The 17895-nt window shown below is 35.6% G+C and overlaps 3 protein-coding genes across 7 annotated transcripts in view; 1 reads left to right on the top strand and 2 right to left on the bottom strand.

Moving 5' to 3' along the window:
• Positions 1–583: 583 nt before the first annotated feature.
• LOC115998579 (ent-kaur-16-ene synthase, chloroplastic) lies at positions 584–6661 on the bottom strand. Of its 5 annotated transcripts, none has more exons than XM_031238180.1 (19): positions 6538–6661; positions 6184–6370; positions 6080–6102; positions 5809–5975; positions 5597–5674; positions 5339–5394; positions 4963–5248; positions 4711–4891; positions 4120–4337; positions 3916–4036; positions 3634–3731; positions 3318–3538; positions 3094–3206; positions 2895–2993; positions 2640–2705; positions 2109–2324; positions 1656–1797; positions 1171–1416; positions 584–1072 (listed from the first exon to the last, which is right to left on the bottom strand). In XM_031238180.1, the coding sequence occupies exons 4-19, from the start codon at positions 5912–5914 to the stop codon at positions 773–775; spliced, it is 2547 nt and encodes an 848-aa protein (XP_031094040.1). In that variant the 5' UTR covers positions 5915–5975; positions 6080–6102; positions 6184–6370; positions 6538–6661; the 3' UTR covers positions 584–772. The 5 variants fall into 5 exon arrangements, with proteins under 5 accessions (XP_031094040.1, XP_031094041.1, XP_031094042.1 ...); XM_031238181.1 differs by having other exon boundaries at positions 5339–5391; XM_031238182.1 differs by lacking the exon at positions 2640–2705.
• Positions 6662–12643: 5982 nt separating this feature from the next.
• Positions 12644–16009, top strand: LOC115998595. Its single transcript, XM_031238200.1, has 8 exons — positions 12644–12760; positions 12970–13100; positions 13672–13750; positions 14086–14168; positions 14420–14458; positions 15241–15311; positions 15381–15495; positions 15612–16009. Exons 1-8 carry the CDS (start codon positions 12715–12717, stop codon positions 15678–15680), a joined length of 633 nt encoding a protein of 210 aa, XP_031094060.1. The 5' UTR covers positions 12644–12714; the 3' UTR covers positions 15681–16009.
• Positions 16010–16922: 913 nt separating this feature from the next.
• The window catches only part of LOC115998587, an 8920-nt gene continuing 7947 nt past the window's right edge, over positions 16923–17895 (bottom strand). The window contains exon 2 of the mRNA XM_031238192.1: positions 16923–17605. Within this exon, the coding sequence (XP_031094052.1) occupies positions 17243–17605 (363 nt within the window). The 3' untranslated portion in view covers positions 16923–17242. The remainder of the gene's footprint in view (positions 17606–17895) is intronic.

Raw genomic sequence — 17895 nt, 5'->3', positions numbered from 1 at the left:
AATGTTGCAAAATATCCCGTTGGAGATTGGAGTTGATGCTCGTGTTAGAGAAATAGTATCTACATTACAAAGTGAAACAAGCGGTGATGTTTGCATGATTGAGATTTGTGGCATGAATGGTGTAGGAAAAATAACCTTAGCAAAAGTCATATCTAACCAAGTTTATGGGACATTTGAAGGTAGTTTTTTTATTGATGTTAGATCAAAATGTTCAAAGGCAGGGAGTGCAGGATTAGAACATTTACAAAAGCAACTCCTTCATAAAACTCTCCAAACAAGAACGTTTTAAAACACTAAGTGGATTTTTTTTTTTTTTTGATTATCCCTATAATTACAACACTCATTACCTAATTTAAATCATGTATCATTCCATTAGTTCAACCTTATTCCTCCTCATTTCATTGCCAACTCATACTTGCTTCCTCATTTATCTCTCCTCATTTCGTCACCTCTTCACTCATCTCTCCTTATGCATTGCCTACTCACTTCATTGTCATTCTTACAATCAATTACATTAATTTTTTATTTTTGTATTTTTAAAACCTTTATTCCGATTATAGGATCATACATAAAAAAAAAAAAATCAATATTGATAATCATTTCAATTTCAACTAGTACCAAGCATGCACAATACTTCCGCCAACCATTTCAATTACCAACTATTTAATTTCGATTTTCAAACCAAACACACGCAGCAAATAATAGGGAGGTGGCAGTTATTTAACAGAATAAGCTAATTAAGCACACTTGTATCCTCTACCCACAAGTCCATTTATATCAGATGGAGGTCAATGGGATCATGGAGAATTGCCTTCACAGTTCCAATCAACCCTTGTGAAGTGAAGCCATCATCTTTGACATAGAATTGGTGCACCACTTTGCTCATTTTCCAGAACAGATCTTTGCAATCTCTTGGAACCACACTATCCTGGAGCACCAGTCTCAGCAGCTCTCTCCTTTTGGCATCAATCAAATGGGTCATTTCTCCAATGGCTGCTTCTTCAGTCACACTTCCATTCCCACAAGCAACCCGCAATGAAAGAGCGTTCAGTTTACCTTCCTTCGACTCCCTCTGCAACAAATTAAAGCACGTTGACAACTTACTCGGAGACGCAAGAAACATGAAAATCTAAGAAACATGACAACATGATGTTGCATGAATGTATCTACCTCGAAACCACGGAAGTCGTTTAGAAGACGGCCGCAAGTGCTCATTAACTTGAATAGATGGTGGTATTCAGGGTGCAGGATGATCTCCTCTGAGAGCTTTGGCCCGACTAAATAAAGGGCTGGTAGGACGATAGGTCCCAAGGCAAACGAGACATAACCATTTTCCATGTAGTCATCCAATGTTGGCACTGTCATGTCTTTTGTCCATTCAGCTTCTCTTAACATGGAGTTCAGCAAATTCAGCCACTGCAAATCACAATAAATTATCTTTTTGGGTTACCAAAGATGTCATAGCCTCAAAGGAGGAACTTGAATAGTTGATAGATAGTTGATGCAGCTCGAAATCACCTTCATTTGGTATATATATCCAATAGATAAAACAAATAAATTATTTTTGAGAATAATGTTGCATATAGGTTAGCAGTAACATGAATGCAAAAATAAACACAAATTTTGGTAAGTAATATGGATTAATTGTATCTCACTATCTCAATTATGTGGCTCATCACATCCCGTTCTTGCCATCTAAATGCTTTCTCTCCAATCTCAGAAATTGTGCCGTGAAGTGCAGAAAATATGATCTGAACTTCTTCTGAACAGCAGTCAGTGCTCACATTTACGTTCCACCTGCATGACACAATATTTCATAGAATTAGAATTTTATCAACACCTATTGGCATTGATAACCACAAGGTTACAAGTTTGACTCTCAATAGGAGTGGCCTATTGGGCTTCTTGGTTTGAGCTAGTTAGCTATGGACAACCTAGTTTGGTTTACCTCTTTGTGGTCCTTTGTCAGCTAGGGTCACAAGGCAAGGTTAACCCCGTGCACACCCTCGGGTAGTTACAGGTCAAGTTTCCCTCGTCACCCAGAATTTTATCAAAGCCACGGAAAGATTGAATGGCAAACCAAAGATCAGCTAAAAGAGAATACTTACTTTTCAACCAAGTGAATAAGGTTCTTTAATTCCTCTATAGAACCCCCAACATCAAAGAAGTCATCTACCACAGTAGTCAATACACCGTTTTGGGCCCATGAAATACGGGCATCAGATAGTTCTGGAGGAAAAAGCGTTGCTGCAGCTGAAAAGTAACAGTACGCAGACTTTTGTCTTGCAAACTTCAGCGTATCCAATCTGTTTTTTACTACCCACCTGTTGCCATAGTAAAAACACCATCCTTACACATTCTAAAGAGTTATAGCATGATCGAGGAGAAGGAATGAGTTATAACATGAAGCAAAAATAAATTGGCAGAGAAAAAGAAAGGAGTAGGAATGCCTAAATTTGACAATGCTCAAGTTCTTTAAAATTGCTTGGGCATACTTCTAACTGATTTCACTCTAATGAATTGCCTACAAAAGAATAGGCACCTCATATACTCACCTTTCAAGCTGTTTTAGAAGAATAGGCACCTCATATACTCACCTTTCAAGCTGTTTTAGCTCTTCACGATGTATAGATTGTCACCTTTCAAGCTGTTTTAGCTCTTCACGATGTATAGATTGGCAGAGAAAAAGAAAGGAGTAGGAATGCCTAAATTTGACAATGCTCAAGTTCATTAAAATTGCTTGGGCATACTTCTAACTGATTTCACTCTAATGAATTGCCTACAAAAGAATAGGCACCTCATATACTCACCTTTCAAGCTGTTTTAGAAGAATAGGCACCTCATATACTCACCTTTCAAGCTGTTTTAGCTCTTCACGATGTATAGATTGTCACCTTTCAAGCTGTTTTAGCTCTTCACGATGTATAGATTGACAAAGGTTGAAATCCTCTACGGCAAGAGTTAGGAAATCTTGATTGCTAAAGTTTGATGAACTGTGGCCAATGTGAAAGGAAATAGAGGCAATTTAGTCAGTGATCTACCAACCATATTCAAGAAACAATACATACATTGTACAAAAGTAAATAGCTCTACCAATATGAAGTTTTGGAAAATCTTGTATTCTCCACATTGTAATGCTCTATATACCTCCGGTTGGCAATTCGTTCTAAATTTGCATAGAATGGAAAATTAACGGCATCCTCCACCTAGAAATGACAAAGTAGCTCATTGTCCCCTTTTTAACTCAAATCAACTAAAGGGACGGCACGAAATTAACTCTTGAAGCTGCTTTGGAACTCAGGAATTATGTACAATACCTGTTTATGGATCTGTCTAGTATGGATATCTGAAAAAAGTGAATCACTGGAAAGTTCCTGTCTCAAATTCTCATACCACCTGTTATGCTTCTCAGAAACATATTCATCTGAATTACATATTACTTCTAGTGCTTGATAGAGATCCAGTATAGCATATGCATCCTTTGGACGTCCACAAGCAATACTGTTGATACTCTCGTCCAGAAATTGAGATAGAGGACCTGCACTACAGAACTAATCTATCAAACTTTTCAGACCATCTAGATATATTCCACGAGAAAAGAGAAACCTGGTATTGTTACAAATGGATGAGTACCTGAAGGGATGCTGTAGCCATTTGTTCGCAATATTCTGAATGCCATAGCACAAGTTGAGGCATCCATAAAGATCTCTTCATCCCCCTGCAACCACCGTCTTTTTTTTTTTTTTTTGAATAGGGGGAGTGGGTGGAAGTAATGTCATAGTTTGTAACAAGAGCTTAAAGAAAGTAATGGGCAAGAAAAAGCTCAACATAGAATCTAGAAGCTGGTCTAACATAAAATATGTTCCATATAGCAGAAGATTGTAGTAATTAATGATTGAGGTTTGAGAAAGCTACCTGTATGTTTCATCCAACACATTTCTTATTCCCTTATTGAAATGGCGACTAATCCCCAATTTCTCAACATTATCAACGACACAAAGTCGTGCATACACATCAAGAGGGTAGACTGTTGGAACTGAAAGATCAAGGCAGAAAATTATACTAATGTGCTGCAATGTAAGAATGGAAATACAGACCTGCCAAAGATGGTAGATGTACCTTTGTTCCCAAACATCTTCAATACAGAATGTAGGTAACTAAGACAACCAGGATCATGATGATGAATAAAAGCAGCAGCTGTAGTAGAAGGTGAATTGAACAAGGAGCCATTCTTCCTTTGATACTTCATAGCCATTTCCCAGTCTTGCAGAGGTCCTAATCCTTCTGATACATAAGCAAGGTAAGCCTCAAGCTCCTTTGGGGTGCTTCCCATGCACCTAAATCAAGAAAGAAATTATGTATGCAAAGTGTTGGTATTTATTATCCTAAACACAAAGATAGATAACAAGAGGCCCCTTTGGAATCATGCCAGTTGATTGCTTAATATATTCATGCTGCTTGTTGAAAAACTACCACTCTTTTTTTCTTCAAAGCACATATGACTATTTAAGAGAATCTACACATTTGTGACATGTGTAAGATTGTTTGCATGCTTTAGCTTCTTTATTATGCAATAATTAGTTTAACTTGGACCGATCCACCTAACTACTAAACTAGATCATGTGCACACTGCACATAATCAGATAAGACCTTATCCAACTGAAAACTGTGTCCTTGGAATTAGGCTTTGTTAATTATTAATTAATATACCTGCTGAGCTCCACATCCCTCTTATGATGTAGTGAATTTAGAGTTCTTGGTTCTAAGTTGAGCTTCAAAGATGAATCATTAAGATAGTTGAGCATTCCGGGGATTATGATATCAAATCCAGTGGGGCAAAGTTGGCCATTATCAGCAGCAGATGGAAAATTTAACTCAATGAAAAGTAAACCTGCAAGATGTGATGCATCACACCATTAACATAAAGAAATAGAGCTCACCAACCAGAATGCAAGTTAATACCTTTATTGATTTGTTCTTCACCAACATCCCATCTTTTCAGTGCAAGAACACATGCCAGAGTTGATAAGAGAGCTTCTTTAAGAAACATGGGATGAGTGTGATGAAGACCCCACGATCCATCTTGATTCTGATTATTTAGCACCCAATCCACGCACTCAGGGAAACAAGGCATTCCAGGGGAATGTGGAGAAGGGACCATAGCTACCCATGCAGTGTCGTATGGAGAAACAGAAAGTTCAACAATGTCAAACAATTTCCTAATCTTTTCTTCAGCTACTTGAAAACACTGCATATAGTTTTATATATTACTAAGAGGCCAATTTTTGGAAATCAGATGAGTGAAAGTAAGAGGAGAGAGCACATTAAGAAATCTTACTGATAAAGTCAAATTAGTTGATCTGTCTCTTCCATCAAAAGTGCCCAAACTAGCTGCTTAAACAATACAAGCTCTCAACAATGATTCATTCAAGCAAAAACTTAAGTAGGTTTTTTGCATACAATTTTCAACATTAATCCTTATTTCAGAATATAAGGCAAGCATACATAATACGGAGTATATAATTACTTCTAGAAGTAATTACCATAGGAGAAAGAATAGAGTACTTGAATGTACATGGAAAATGGAATAACTAACCATAAGAAGAGATTGTTTGACAGACGTGGTAAGGAGCATTCAATTTGTTGCTCATTGTGAATGAAGGCAGGCCTTTTCCTTTTACATTTAAAAAAAAAAAAAAAAAACAAAAACAAAACATTGAGTATCTATCCACCAGTCGTATTCGGTATGAAGCATGAGAGAGTCAAATTTTAAAACTTTGTAAGGGGGGAAATAAAGTAGAAACTAACCTGAAAACGAAAAGCAAGAAGTACTCCAAATCCAATATTGTCTGGAATGAGTTACAACACTGTGTGGAAAGGGTGAAGTGCTTGCAATCACAAGTGACCGAGACATTGTGGGTTGTGGCGGAGCATATGACTATTAACTAGCAGTACTTATATGCTACTCCCTTTCTCTATAACAAGTATTGAATACAAGTTAGCTTTTTGAATGCATGCCTAATGATTTAATTTTAAAAATTGAAGTTATTGGCTTTTTCCACGCATACAGCTCAAGTACCTTCTGGCCTTTCCATTTCTTATCTGCAATTCATAACCAACTATTAATCTACCATACAAGCTATAAATGAAAAAACAAAAAGAAGATAAACACTTGAGGCTCACAAATCATGTAAACAGATAATTATACGCATTTGCCCTAGCAATAGCTTCAGGAGAAGGGACGACGGCGACAAGCGACGCTGCTGTGGGCGACGACGGCGAGAACCGAGGTGGGTTGCAGAGAAGTATGCTTACTTACACAAGATTTCAGCTTTCCAAAATTTGGGCAATATTCGTATCAAAAGTAAAGCTGCATTATCATATCAATTGAACTCGGATGAGCGAAACGATAAGAGAATTTCTATGATGATCACCCCCAAAAGGGAAAGCAGGAAAGCAAAACATGAACCAGCAAACATATATAATAGCATGAATCAAATCATTTGCAGAAATTAAGGTTGATCACAAGTATTTTACCTGGGTGAGAGGGAAGTAGGAACTGAGAACTGAAGAATCAATCAAATGTCTGGGCTGCATATAAAACCAACAAAGAGAGGGAGAGGGAGAGAGAGAGACTGTGTTTGTACGTTGGGAGAATCAAAGCAAAAGCAACAGACTGAATAATGTTCGTTAGTTGTGCAAAATATTAAAAGGGAAAATAGTCAACACTCAAAATACTCTTTTTTTTTTATTTAAACAACTCAAAATACTCTTCAACTTCCAAATTCTATTAGGGGGTGTTTGGTTGGATGGAAAATCTTCTTCATGGAAAAAATTTTCCATGAAGTGAAGGAAAATGTGTTTTTTCATTGTTTGGTTGGATGGAAAATCTTTTCCATTGGAACTTGAGTTCCTAAAAGTGAGGGAATATAAATTCTTTGCTAGGAGTTGGTATTTTAAATTCTATTTCCTTCAAATATTTTCCAGCGAACCAAACGGGTTGTTATTGAATTTACTTTCACTCAAAATTTTGATTTAATCGTTTTTTTTTTCTGAAAATAACTTGTCATTATTTTTCACACCAAAAATAAAAAAGAGGAAATATACATTAAGAGTTGTATAACTTAACATAACACTGACTACATTATATTTTTTAAATTATCCAATCAATGCATAAGGCAATGTCCCAATGCACCTCTTTATTTGTTCCCTTTACGGAAACAGAATATCATAAACACATTTAATAAAATTCTTGTCAAGTCACTTTAAAGATGGCAATTTCAAGGAAATTATTGTGTGGATCATAATCCACATAGTAGTGTGAACTATAAATGCAATATAAATTTTTAATATGTTAAAAATATGTTATTTGTGTATTGAATGTACATTATTTGATAATATAAAAAATATGCACTTTTCAATTATGTATTTTATGTATATAAATAATGTACTTTTAGTATAAAAATATATTTTTTATTTATGGTTCACACAAATGTGTAGACCATGAACCATTGAATAATGATTTCAATTCTAATGTGCTCAAATCCACCTCAAATTGATCGAGTTTTTGGAGTGATAATGGGTGGTGGGTCTTAAAAACTTAAACATGCAGTGGATCGGGCTGGATTCAAATTTTATGTACAAAACGTGTTTAGAACCCCCACCCAACCCATCATGTAGGGGTGTGTGTGTGTGTGTGTGTATATATATATATATATATATATGTATATATATATATATGTATATATATCTATGTATATGTATATATCTATGTATATGTATATATATGTACAAATATATCTATACATATACATACATATATACATATACACATACATATACATATACATACATATACATATATATACATACATACATACATACATATATATATATATATATATATATATATATATATAGTAAAATAAGTGTAGTTAATTATAAAAGTTTATAGAACTTTTACTAACTTTAGTTCTAGACTAATAAGTTTATTTTAGAAAAAAAATTAACAATTTAGTTATTATATTTGAATATTTCTATTGTTTTATGTTTTAATATAATATAACTAGTAAATTTTATTATTTTATTATGTATAAGTAATTTAAATATTATTTTGCTTTTTTAATAAGATAATAAGTAGTTGGTACCTGTAGTGGACACCCATATCTGGTGGTGTGGGGATGAGTTTGGAAAAAGTTCACTCGATACAGGTTGGGGTTAGGGTGGGGGTGGGTGACTGTGTTGAGATAATATAAGGTAGGCCGGGTGATAAATGTGGCCCTCCCCGACCCACCCCGACCTATTGTCATCCCTAACAGAGTAATTGAATAAGTAGATGATGATTTTCGTATCAAGAAGTCATGACTTTTATTTTAATCAATGCATATTCTCTCCAAGTCCATTAAATAGGTTTTTTTTTTAATAAGATCTATCTTTTATGTACAATGTGTAGTGAGTTATTACACAAGAATCAACAATGAGGTTGACTGTATAGTAGGTTTTCCACTTCACAAAAGAAAAGAAAAAAAAATTGTTAATAAAAAAAATTGAATATAAAGTGAGATAAGTATAATATTGATTGTGTGGGTGTTTTCTACAAATAAATTTTAGCAATAATGCTATCCTCTTATTTCTTTTCCTTTTATGATAGTTTCGTTATAAATATTTGAATATTGTGTGGCCATTATCCCAATTATTGTATTTTTGGATCATGAAGGGTCAACTGTCATTTATTAGAGTATTGAAGGGTCAAATTTATTTCTTATAAATAGATGTATGTTCATTTGTAAATGTAAAAGAACATCAATAAAGCTTCTCTGCCTTCTCTCCATCTTCTCTCTACATTTTGCAATCTTTCTTTTATAGGGCATTTGGTTGGAAAGAATTACAATTTCATTCCACTTAATTCCGAATGCAATTAAATTCCTTCGTCTTTTCACTTAATTCCAAATGCAATTAAATTCCTTCGTCTTTTCAAAAAAAAAATTCCTTCGTTTGGTTGGATGGAATTGCAATTCCGTCATTTTCATGGAATTAGAATCCCATGGTCCCCCATGCGATTTTAATTTCATGGATTTTAGGAATAAAAAAAAAGACAATGATGAGACAAAATTATCCCTCCCTTTTTTTAACCGGCTTAGTTTGGGATTTGATTTGCACCCCCTGCGCGCGCGAGAGAACATCTATGTTGTACAAATTAACAAGTCATAAAAAGACCCTTGTATATATAGTGAGTCAAATCTTCATTCCCAACCAATGTGGGACAAAAGGCTTTACTTAAAGTTTTTCCCACATAAATTCCATCTCAAATGGGTCTACTTTGAAAACCAATTTCTCATTCACCCATTATCCATTTTGAGCGTATAATATATCGATCTCTTCGTCTCACTACGAAGAACCCGAATCCACTTTGACCCGACCCAAATCGAAAGTGGACCCCACATATATTTATACCACAAAATGGCCACTTAAAATGTCATTTATGCCATTTTTCCAACAGTCCCCCACATGAATGAAAATATTTTTCAGGGTATTTTAGAAAATGGAAACAACTGTGTTCAACGGTTGATTCCTGCATAGCAGAGGTAGGTTTAACCCTTTGAACCTTGCCTTGTGAGATCTAAGTACTTTACTGGCTGTACGGTAGAACGCAATGTCTTTGAACCAACTGTCGTTTGTGTAGACATTGACAAATCTCACACAGGAACCATCCAACCACGTCCTGTTCTCATGACTGTGCCCATTTTGGTCATAGAACACCGTTCCTAGTTCTGCAAGAGTTTCTAAAGAATTGAGTCCAACTCAATTCTCCTTTGAAGCGACCCACACTTCTCTCTCACATAAGTGATTCTTTCTCGAGTTTCCCGCAACTCAACATATGTCCATCGAAATTGCATACACAGCATATGTCAGATGATAATCAAATCATTAAATCACTAATGTGCTAGCCTCGATCGGGAGTCACTGTTTTAACGAGGAGTGGTAGGGGTTGGGGACCCCCACAGTGACGCGCTCATTCCATAATTTAGTTGTCCCATTGAACCTAGGTGCCAGCTAGGTTGAGTATCCAGTATGGAACTTTTAATACCAAGGGCTTTAGACCCATTCCTCATCTCAATTTCTCAATAACAATTAACAACCCTCGGGTTAACAGCTGCTAAGTTATCCTTTGACCTTATAGTGAACAGAGACAACACCAGTTGCGAGAAATTTTTTAATGGAATTATGTCTTAGACTTATAAGTCTAGACTTACCATACAACTCTATACTCTACCAATTTTTGCTTGACAATCGCAAAGCAACAACATTGGAGGTATGAGTTTTCCAACTCAGGAATATTCTCAATAAGAATGGCATAGCCATTCAACCTCTCAAGACACACATGTGTCAAAGGCTTTTAGTGTAGATTTCAACACGGATCTAGTTGTCACGAGAATTTCCACTTTGGCTGACTACTTAGGCTCACATCAACCATGTAGCAACTCATGGACTTAACGCCCTTTTAGATATCCGTTTAACATGCTATACTTCTCAAGTACGGCTGGATATCACACGTAGTGTAGTCTAAAATCATAAGTATACCATAGGTATCTCATAATTTTTCACTATTGCCTTATAGTGTGTATCACTCGTATAACTACCGAGTTATAAACCGCAAGGCAATATTTGACACAACATATTAGATACAATTAAACTTACCAATAATCTGAGTGTATTCTACTCGAGAGATACAATATTTTAGATTTTTGGATAGTTTTACGTTAGTATCTAACATTTTCTAAGCCACTTGATTATCATCCTTTTGCAAGGAATTAATCAACACTATGAGATTAGCTTCACATAAGACCATCTGGTCTACTCACGATTTTAATCCCGAAGATTTAAATCTACCAAAATCATTCATTTCAAATCTCAATTTTAACATGATCTTGGTAGAGTTGATCATTCGATCGTTTCTACCCACGACGAGTTTATCGTGTATAAACGTATAGTAACATCACCGTCTATCGTATACAATACATAGACAGGCCTATCCTTGTACTTCAATTAGCCGATTTTATCTTCCAACTAATGATCCAATTAGGATCCAAAGGTTTTACAACCCGGAGGAAGAACAACGAGTTCTTGGTATGATTCTCTAAAATAGCCTCTTTATGGTATAAACCAATTTGAAACCTACGAACCAGCCAACCACTAACAGGGGATTAATTCTTCAAGATTTGTATTGGACTTAACCTGAAGTTAATTTTGTAATGTTTTAGAATTAAACCTTGAATAGTCCGCCCCGGTCACGAGAGGTGACTTTGTCCAATCACGAGAGGTAAACTTATTTTACTTCTCATGGACATCCGTAGAAATCACAATTCCTACATCCATTCGAGGCTTTGTTTTCTAACAAACTGTGTCAAAAAACTTGATCCATTTTCTAGTAAACGAGTTAGACTATGCATATCGCATTCTAACAAGTACGTCAGAAAAATCAGATCACATGATTTTTCAATCCTAACCAAATCTATTTCATTTTCTAGTTAACAAGTTAGAGTGTGCTCATCACATTCTAATATGTAAGTCAGAAAATCTGGATTACAGGATTTTCCAAATCATTACTCACTTGCTATGTTTAGCTTTGAGTTCAGGTTTTAGGCTCTTCAATTGACCTTCATAGAAAAACATCTTCATAGAACGATGAAATTCTGATTTGTCATGTTCTTAAGTACGTCTGTCTGAGACATGGACTTTGAGTACTAAGAACAAAATCACATTTGGCAAGCCGCCCCCACATTTCAAGTATCAATAGGATAGCTTAAATCTATCCATCACTCGTAAGGAATCTTATCGAGTTACTTGCAGGGAACCTTTGTTAAAATGTTTTTTGCTTGTTAAACATAATTGCCTCACCCCCACATTCTTGGATAGGCCCGAACATATCAATGTCTTGATATTCGTGTTTGGTAGCATCGTTCGATTGAGGTGAATCCACATTATACTCTCAAGTACAATAACAACATAGAAATCACCCGAAGGTGTTTCTTGTTCACCACATCGATCGCTTTTAACCGCATTAATTCTACAATTAATTTGGTTTCCAATTTATTCTTATAAAGAATAACATACCGCTACAACGGTCCTGAAAGCAATTAACAACCCATTCTTACAAGGTATAGGCAGTACCAAACTGCCCCTCACGAGAGGTGAAAGAGGGGAAACAACCTTTTGTAAGGTGTGATTAAACCCCACGAGAGGTGCTCGAATTACCTCTCTGGAAGACTAACACTCTTCCATACGCTTTCATTTCAAATGGTTGTGACCACCACTACCACCACCACTGTCACCACCACATCACCACTACCACCGCTTATCATCATCATCGTCATCATTAACAAATAATATGTTCATTTTCAGGAAAATGAACCAAACATATATATATATATATATATAAACTTTTAGCCAAACATTAAAAAATAGAATTATTTTTAGAAAAATGAGTCATTTTCTAGAAATTATTTTTTAGAAAATATTTTTCAAGTTTTCAAGCGGGCCTAAATTAAAAATTATTTTTTTTGGAAGAAAAAAAAAATTGTTTTAGAACCAGATAACTTTTATATATATGGACAGAATATTTAGAAGGCGAAAACTGTCAATTCCATTTTAATGATGATAAACCATTCCAGGCCGGGAGAGATCAACCTCTCGTAGTCTCGTTCACTCTGCAAAATGGAGAGTGCTCTTCTTTCAGCCTCCGCCATTCTCCCTCTACAAAGTAAGTATTTCCATTCCAATAGTTTTCTATTATTTTCGTCATAGATTACATAATTAATCAAGACAGAATTTATTGGTATCTTTTGTTATCCCATTTTCCTGAAATTTTGTGTCAATTTTAGAGTATATATATGGTAAAATACTTTAAAGCTTACAAGTTTTAGCCGTCTCTCTTGACTGGGAACTTATGTAGTATCTTATCTTAAGCAGACAAAGAGGTTTGTGGAGTTTTAAGGAAATGGCAGAGCTCATTCTATGGTAAAGGTATATGTAATGGTGTTCTTGTGAGGAGAAGTATCAGTTATGCTGGCAGAAGAAGCCCTCTAACAGTCTCTTCAGTGGTACATCTTTTAGATTTTTACTATTTTTTGTTCAATTTTTCTCTTCCTGTTGGTTAATTGAATTATTTGGTAAGCAATTTAGTGTTGGTATTTTTCAGCATTGTTGAAAAAATTGCTAGGTGCTCTTCCAAGGCCTTTTATTTTTTATTTTTTAATTTTTAAAAATTTGTTTAAACTTTTTTTAATTTTTTAAGACTTGATAATTATTGTTTCAAAAAAAAAAAGACTTGATAATTATAAACTATTTAATACTTTAATAGTTAATACTAAAATATTACTCCTTAAATATTAAACTAAAAAAATCTTGAGTTTGAACAATTTAGGGTTATTTCGCTTAGCTAAATAACCCATTTAAGAAAGAAGGGAACAATAGCTAATCGGCCAACTAGGCGACCTAATCGGTGCCTAAGAGGCCTAGGCGGCCTAGTCGGCCAGCCGCCTAGACCACCAATTATGGTGATACGCTAGGCCACTAATCGGTGCCTAGGCGGGATTTTTGCAACACTGATTTTCTGAAAAATAAAATAGCATAATCTTTAGTAGCAATTCCAAAGGTTTGTGTTTTTGGCAGCTCGGAAGGAAAGTAAAGAAAGTAAAGAAAGAGACGATTGTTCCTGACCCAGATTATCGTATCCCAGTTGTGCTTCTAGGTTAGCATTGAATGCCTTTTGTTGTTCATTTGTATGCAGAGCTAAAGTTTCTAGAGGATTGACACTTTTGTGGTTTCATTTTTTATTCTTTTTGGATATTTATATTGTTCAGAAAAGCTTGAATTTATTATGAAAAGCTTCTGTCATTTTACACTTTTGCATTGATGAACATCACGTTTTAAAGTCCATGTGTAATATCATACTTGTTTCATATTTTCCGTTTTTGAAATAACTAAACTATGTAATTGTAATAAAATAAGATAACACCTTTCTAAATAATAATGCCCCCGGCATGAATAATTTTTGTTTCTAACATGGAATTATCATATGTGCAGGTGCAGCTGGTAGTTTAATTTATACAGATAATTTACTAGCAGCAGCTCCTATTGGTCTTCTTGGATTACTGTTGTTATTCCAGGTAACTCAAGTCTCATATTCTATATAGAAAATGTTTGGATCTTGTATAGCTAAAGGTTTGGCAAGTATAGAAAAAGATGTTTTCGTATTATTTAAAAACAATATAGGTTCTCACTGCTATCCTACATCTCCATTTAATTCCCTTATGACTTAGTTACCTGGGAGCTCAGCCCTGTTCACACTATGCTTCCTTTATCATACTGTCACTTCGCGAATACAAAAGATCGATGAAAGTGGTTTTTCCATCTGCAGACAACAAGAGTGAGATTTGTCTTTGATGATGAGGCTCTGGTACGTCTCCTTAATCCTTTAACATGCAATTGTTATACCGTGGTCCATCTTGTAGTGTAGACCTTGGTCCAAAAATTATGTGTCTGCAATTGATATATTATGTACCTACAGTTAATATGTGTTTGTAGTTACCATTTGATGTGTCTGTAGTTAACGTGTTATGTACCTTCAATTTATTTCCAAGCACATAAACGTTTAATTGCAGGTACAGTTGTATAGAATATGTCAACTGTAGGCACATAATCTTAAGGTTATTTTGGACCAGGGTTCACAATGCAATGCAAGGTAGACCCTGGTCCATGGTATAATTTGCATTTAACATTTTAACATGCTTTCACCTATGTTGAAGATAAATATAGAGTAGCGAATGTGTGCCCTCGCTAAACAACTTAAACTTTTAGTTGATGTGGAGAAATAACCATTTACTTTTGTTCTTAGTAATTTTTCCGTTGACTTCACCATTTTTGAATTTCGTTAAAAGTGCTGGCATAAACCACACAGACATTCTTCTGGCATTAGTTATCTGCGTTTTACTTGTAAGTTATTAAACATGTTGCTCCCTCGGAGCTTTTGGTTTACTTATTTCAGTTGAGCACTGATATTGAGAAATGAAAGTTTGAAGTTAACTTCTCTTTATTATATTTTCGTTAAGCACAATTTTAGATCATATATAGTCCCCTATCAAGTTGCAGTCAGATCTTCAACTTCTAACCTATTATAGTTAAATAACTAGATCGTTGATATTACACTTTTCAACGACTTTCTGTAAAATATGGTTACAGGAGGTTAAAGTAGGGGAACAGCTAGAGGAGTCAGGTGAAAACGTTTTTGTAGGTGGAAAGAACCGCTGGAAGTAAGTAAAAGCCGAGCTTTGTTCTAAGTTCTGGTGGCTGGACTTAATGAACCTAATCTTCATTAACAGATACTCGACATTTGTGAATTGGGAGCTTTGGTGGCCAAACTTCCCAGTTTTAGTTTATTTCAAAGAGACACAGACAAAGCCTGAAGGCCAAGTGCACTTTTTCCCTGTAATTTTTGTAAGTGTCAAGAGTGAGTGCATTGAATCCAATTAGGTCACAATTTAACTTTCACCAGTCTGTTTTGGAATTTCACTAATTAATTGCTTCTTTTTTTATTTTTTAATTCACAATAGAATGGGAAACAACTCTATGATGTTATGGTTGAAAGATGTGGCTCTTCAAAAACTAGCAGCCCCAAGTAGGCCTACAGTATGAGTATGACTACCAAGAACACAATCAAAACTGGCATGCCCATCTGAGCATTGCAGCAAGGCTATGGAGATCGGGTGCTTGGAAGAATCGTTATCTTATGTTATATAGTGCAGTATTCATTGTAGTTTACCAACAATTTATCAGAAACAAAAGCATTGCCTTTAACTGTAAGGCCAATATTAGTGTTGTCATGAGGTGAAAATCTGTGACTTCAGTCATTCTTGTGCTGGTAATTGTCAATTTATTTGTGTTGCCAGGACATCAGAAAATTGCTTCATTACACAGGTATAACAAATCAGTATTCTGTTTCTCTGTTAAATATGGTCTTCCTGATCAAGGATGCAGATACATATTTCTTTTTGGCATGAGAAGAACTAAGAAGCTGGAGTTGTTGGAGGGTGGTCGGAGTTGGCCGGAGCGTCACCGGAACTCTAATGACCTGCGGTCACCAATCAATTTTTGAATTTCAATGCTCCAAAATAACATGTTTATGGGTCCAGTGGCATATTTTGAAAGTTTGAAGTTCTAATTAGCTTTTCGTATAAAATTTAGGGCTTATTTGACCCAGTCCTTATATCGTGGACCTTGGGTCATGGTTGATATTTAGTTATGTTGAACTGATACTGCAGTTGTGTTGAACGTATACTACAGTTGTGTTGAAAGAAAACTGCAGTTGCGCGAAACAGAGGCCATTTCATCTGTCTGTAAATGCACTTGTGTTGAACTGATACTGCAGTTGTGTTGAATGAATACTGCAGTTGTGTTGAACGGATGAACGACCTCTGTTCCGCGTAACTGCAGTTTCCTTTTAACACAACTGCAGTATCTTTTCAACACAGCTGCAGTATCCGTTCAACACAACTGCAATATCCGCCCTGACTACGGTCCACAATGCATTGTGGACCATGGTCCACCATATAATTTGCGCTTTGACCCTTATCCCTTTTCTTTAATGCTCTTAAATCATCTAGCCAAGAATCCTGCTTTACCTGAATATCATTAGCTTCCTTTTTTAAGGATTTTTTTTAATACTACCAACTCTGTTACAATGTAGTATCTACTCATAGCTTCTTTTTTAAGGATTTAAATGGTTTTAATTGGTTATTTGCTTTAAAGCTAATATATACAAAGATCTATACAACGTTAATTGAAAAAAGGGTAGGAAAGAGGCATGATATTATCATGCATATGAAGCACTAAACAAAAGAATCATTAGTATTTGATATTTAATGTGAGACAAAAAATAAATAAATTTAATTAAAATAAAAGTGCATATTTTCACTCCAAGGTCATCAAGCTGTAAAACAATTCTAAAATGTCAGCCCCCATTTTGATCCATTTAGGGTCATATAGAAGTTATCCACTGTTAGTTGTAAAGATATTCTTTCAGCACTGAGTCAAAATCCATATACACAAACCACCTGCAAGTTTGCACAATCACCAGTTCCTCTAATCATTGTAATCACATCTTGAAGGTAAGTCAACAATGTTGCTTCAATGTTTGGTTCCATCTGAATTTCGCGGCAAAAAAATCGAGGGAAAATGATGCTCATCAATCTGTTTTTGTGCAGTGGGCATCTGTCCCGTGTTTGGTGCAATTATGGTATCCCACGGTTTGGAGAAAGTCTCGAATCTCTTTTGCGCTGCTATTGCTAGCTCGCAACAAACGCTCGTCTTCTTCGTAGATTAGGTAAGGGGCCTCGCTTTTCTTTCTTGACAGCAATTTTGAGGCCCCCTTTAGAACATGATACTCCCATCCTTGAACATCTATTTTGAGCAGTAGTACCGGCTCTGACTCTAGAATCACATCGTCCAGAGGAACAGTCTTTACTTCAACTGCAATCTCTTCGTTAGACTTAAATGCCAACTTCGCACCAGTGGCAGAGATTGCACTATTATCAAGCCGGCCAACCAACTGACAAAAATTATCAGTAACGACCATTAGTGTTAATACAAGATTTAGAAAAGCACAATGAGAACCGAATAAATATTTTGAAATATCAGGAAAACACTACTCCACCTACCCCCCACACCCTTCCTTTCAAAAAGAAGAGATGTATAAAATGCACTCTCAAGTGTGCTAAAAGCCCCCCACATGTACAGTTCTAAATCAAAGAATAGCAAACGAAGTCGTTGCTGCATTCCAGCTCTTATGATTGCACATCTATAAAGCCCCCCCCCCCCCCCCCCCCCCCCCCCCCCCCC

The sequence above is a fragment of the Ipomoea triloba genome, chromosome 12 (genome assembly GCF_003576645.1).
Source record: "Ipomoea triloba cultivar NCNSP0323 chromosome 12, ASM357664v1".
Taxonomy (NCBI): domain Eukaryota; kingdom Viridiplantae; phylum Streptophyta; class Magnoliopsida; order Solanales; family Convolvulaceae; genus Ipomoea; species Ipomoea triloba.
Note: the sequence above shows the minus strand (reverse complement) of the source record. Positions and strands in the feature narration are given on the sequence as shown.

Excerpts from the sequence above, each read along its gene's own strand:
- LOC115998579 (XM_031238180.1), bottom strand. The coding sequence starts at position 5,914 with ATGTCTCGGTCACTTGTGATTGCAAGCACTTCACCCTTTCCACACAGT. Across the intron at positions 5,395-5,596 it reads TCAAACAATCTCTTCTTATG|CAGCTAGTTTGGGCACTTTT; the intron begins GTTAGTTATTCC and ends GTATTGTTTAAG. Across the intron at positions 2,706-2,894 it reads GAGCTAAAACAGCTTGAAAG|GCATTCCTACTCCTTTCTTT; the intron begins GTGACAATCTAT and ends TGTCAAATTTAG.
- LOC115998595 (XM_031238200.1), top strand. The coding sequence starts at position 12,715 with ATGGAGAGTGCTCTTCTTTCAGCCTCCGCCATTCTCCCTCTACAAA. Across the intron at positions 15,312-15,380 it reads GGTGGAAAGAACCGCTGGAA|ATACTCGACATTTGTGAATT; the intron begins GTAAGTAAAAGC and ends CTTCATTAACAG. Across the intron at positions 15,496-15,611 it reads ACTTTTTCCCTGTAATTTTT|AATGGGAAACAACTCTATGA; the intron begins GTAAGTGTCAAG and ends AATTCACAATAG.